This window comes from Bidens hawaiensis, unplaced genomic scaffold (genome assembly GCF_021521415.1).
Source record: "Bidens hawaiensis isolate Kalapana, Puna unplaced genomic scaffold, B.hawaiensis_p1.1 tig00054729_1, whole genome shotgun sequence".
Lineage (NCBI taxonomy): Eukaryota > Viridiplantae > Streptophyta > Magnoliopsida > Asterales > Asteraceae > Bidens > Bidens hawaiensis.
This window is the reverse complement of record NW_027499846.1, coordinates 1-1,397: the sequence shown is the minus strand read 5'-3', so window position 1 is coordinate 1,397 and position 1,397 is coordinate 1. Positions and strand designations below refer to the sequence as shown.

Here is a 1,397-nt window from a genome sequence, read left to right as displayed (position 1 = left end):
TAAATAAAACATCGTTATAATTCAATTAATCGGCTGTGCACCCTCACTGTAACCCGGAGATCATAATCCCCAACCCAATTACCTCATAACCTTCGTCGATTACCTGTTTCTGGTTCACGTTTTGCCATCAAGATTGTGTTCTTCGTTCTCCATAAATTCATCAGTGTTATAGATAATTAAAGTATGCTTTAGAATCATTTTAACTGTATATCATTAACCCTAACACTAATTGTTCAAACATTAAGCATATTAGCAGATTGGTAAATCAAGGGTTCATGGTATTGGGGGGTTTCTGTTCGTTCTGTATATAATAACATGTTTGTATTTAATACTCAGTTGTTACTCTAGAGCAAATGGTTGGTGTGTGGGAGTATAAAGCTGTGAGCGGGCCAGGGTCGCGCCTTCGAGCCCCCGTGGAAAAGATTTTTTGAATTTTATTTTATTTGTTGTTCTTTAAATTGTTTATATATTTATTTGTACTGTGAGCCGGCCAGGGGCGCGGGTTTGAAACCCCCTCGGCGCGGTTTGGGAATTTTATTTTTATTTGTTGCTCTTTTAATGGTTTATATATGTATTTGTAGCTCGCGAACGGCTCGGCTTGTTTGCACCGTTAGTTTCGATTAGTAATTGTGGATTTGGTGTAAATCGTTTGCAGGTTTGATATTAAACTAAGAAAATGGATTTAGAAAGAAACGATAAAGAGTTGATTGTCACACAAGTCAGTGTAGGTGGCTTTGGTAACGAGGTCACTGCGAAAATGCTTTTGGAATATCTTGAAGAGACATCTGGTCAAATATGGAGATGCTGGTTGAAAAAGTCTTTAATTCCACCCGACACATACCCCGAATTCGCTGCCACCAAATCACGATAGTCAACGACTATGCGAAGGTGCATTTTGTAGACCCCGAATTCCACCCGCACGCGTTTGTGCATTTTGTAGACCCCAATTCTGCCCTCTCGGTTCTAGAAGCTTCTGGAAGAAAGCAGCTTGTGCTTAACAACAATGTGTTAAAAGTTAGTTTAGGCCCGGAAAACCCTTATAGAATGAACCGAATAAGAAGGGAGACATCAGCCTTTAAGTTATCAAACGTGGTTGTTGATGTCGGATTGATGACTAGTCGGGATGACTTTGTTGTTGGTTGGTGCGGGCCCGATTCGGGTGTTGACTTTCTTATTGACCAGTTTGACAGTAGCTGCAAGTTTCTTTTCACTAAAGATACCGCCTTTTCGTTCAAAGGGACCATAAATTACACGGTTATAAAGTGTAATTATAAACTTGAGTTTTTGGTGTGGGACATTAATGATATTAAAGAATACACGGACTACATGGAGTCGTTTAAGGTTTTGGTTTTTCAATTGGGTTCGTGTCCGTTAATATCTTATCTGATGATGATATT

General features: G+C 39.3%; 1 protein-coding gene across 1 annotated transcript; it reads left to right on the top strand.

Moving 5' to 3' along the window:
* Positions 1-676: 676 nt before the first annotated feature.
* Positions 677-1,341, top strand: LOC143600663 (RNA-dependent RNA polymerase 6; the record flags this gene model as incomplete). Its single annotated transcript, XM_077078287.1, has 2 exons — positions 677-788; positions 902-1,341. Coding segments are annotated over exons 1-2 (552 nt in total), but the record flags the coding sequence as incomplete, so codon positions are not given.
* Positions 1,342-1,397: the final 56 nt, after the last annotated feature.